The 1,927-nt window shown below is 45.9% G+C and overlaps 1 protein-coding gene across 1 annotated transcript in view; it reads right to left on the bottom strand.

Moving 5' to 3' along the window:
- Positions 1 to 734: 734 nt before the first annotated feature.
- LOC101856051 (coiled-coil domain-containing protein 96) overlaps positions 735 to 1,927 on the bottom strand; it is a gene marked incomplete in the record, with an annotated part of 28,072 nt that continues 26,879 nt past the window's right edge. Inside the window, 1 exon segment of the mRNA XM_013087916.2 lies at positions 735 to 1,481. Within this exon segment, the coding sequence (XP_012943370.2) occupies positions 1,236 to 1,481 (246 nt within the window).

Raw genomic sequence — 1,927 nt, 5'->3', positions numbered from 1 at the left:
AGAGAGAGAGAGAGAGAGAGAGAGAGAGAGAGAGAGAGAGAGAGAGAGAGAAAGAGAAAGAGAGAGAGAGAGAGAGAGAGAGAGAGAGAGAGAGGGGGAGAAAGAGACCGCCTAGCCGTGGCCGTTGTAATCATTATTATCATTACGAAGGTCACTGCTTGCTGTGGGCCGAAGCCTGAGCGGCCGGTGTGTCAGCCCACAAGCAAGGTGTGTAATTCTTGGGCTGCGCTGCCTGATTTATGATCGCCTAGGGTACAGTACAACCTGCCAGCCGATAGACCGAGACACTCAATAAAAATTTCTTCCCACTCGAGAATCGGACTGGAGTATTGTGCTTACATCAGCAAAACGCCTCACCGCTACACCACAGACGGTAGTGTCACAGTGTGTGTGTGTGCGTGTATGTGTGTGTGTGTGAGTGTGTGCGTGTATGTGTGTGTGAGTGTGTGTGTGTTTATGCCTGTGAGTGTGGAGTATGTGTTTGTGTGTGTATGTGTGTGTGTGTGCGTGTGAGTGTGTGCGTGTGAGTGTGGAGTGTTTGTATGTGAGTGTGTGTGTGTGTGTGTGTGTGTGTGTGTGTGTGTGAGAGAGAGAGAGAGAGAGAGAGAGAGATAGAGAGAAAGCGTGCGTGCGTGCGTGCGTGCGTGCGTGCGTGCATGCGTGCGTGTGCGTGTGTATCAGTTTGTGTCAGTTAGTGTCTGTGCTAATGCGTGAAAAAAAGGAAGGGAGTTTGCTTTTCAACACGATAACTTTTATTTTTAAGCTGACAAACAAGTCAAGGACAACATGAAACGTGACGCCTTGGGTGCAAGACACCTAATACGTACCAGCTCTTTCGCTCCAACATTCAGAGTCATATAAGGGTCAAACATTCTCCCAACGTAATATTATGTAGCGAAAAAAAAAGAAGAAAAATATAATAATAGAAACATGTGTATCTAACAAAGCAGCTTGACCTGTATGTCACTTTTATTAAAAGATTACTAATACATAATACACGTAGATACTTTAAAAGACAGGAGACGAAAACAATACATAAATAAGAACAAATTGTGAAAACAAAACAATAAAAAAGCCATTAAAAAAAACACCAAAAGACGAACACACATCAAGACACGAGACGAAAACAATACAAAAACCAAAACAAATTGAGACAACAAAAACAAAGACAAAACAAAACAAAAAAACATTAAAAAACAAAACAAAAAACAAAAACAAAAACGAACACATATATATCAAGACATCGTCTGCCGCGCCTGGTCGATCTTCCTCCTGACCTGATTGCAGTGGAGGGTGAGCTCGGCGTGTTTCATTTTGAGCTGCTCCAACTTGGTCTTGAGATCATCCCCTTCGTCCTTCCGTTCCTCGAAGTCCCTCAAGAGCGGCTCGTTGCCCAGGAGGCCACAGTTCTGTCGGAGCTTCTGGTTGTCGATCCTCAAGTAGTCTCTGGCCTGTTTCGTCCTGGAGAGGATGTCGCGACTCTGTGGAGAGAGAAAGAGAGAGAGAGAAGGGATGAGAGAGAGAGAAGGGATGAGAGAGAGAGAAGGGATGAGAGAGAGAGAAGGGATGAGAGAGAGTGAGTGAGAGAGAGAGAGAGAGAGAGAGAGAGAGAGAGAGAGAGAGAGAGAGAGAGAGAGAGAGAGAGAGAGACTCATCAGGTAGTCCCTGGCCTGTTTTGTTTCCTGGACAGGATGTCGAACGACTCTGTGGAGAGAGAGATAGAGAGAGATAAGGTGAGGTGAGAGAAAGTGTAAGAGTGTGGAGAAACACACAGACACACACTCGCATGCTTTTGCTTTCACACATTGACACACACACACACACACACACACACACACACACACACACACACAAACACACACACACACACATGCGCGCGCGCACACAAAGAGAACGGATTATAAAGAGAGAGTGGGCGTGGGGGGGG

The sequence above is a fragment of the Aplysia californica genome, unplaced genomic scaffold (genome assembly GCF_000002075.1).
Source record: "Aplysia californica isolate F4 #8 unplaced genomic scaffold, AplCal3.0 scaffold00658, whole genome shotgun sequence".
Lineage (NCBI taxonomy): Eukaryota > Metazoa > Mollusca > Gastropoda > Aplysiida > Aplysiidae > Aplysia > Aplysia californica.
Note: the sequence above shows the minus strand (reverse complement) of the source record. Positions and strands in the feature narration are given on the sequence as shown.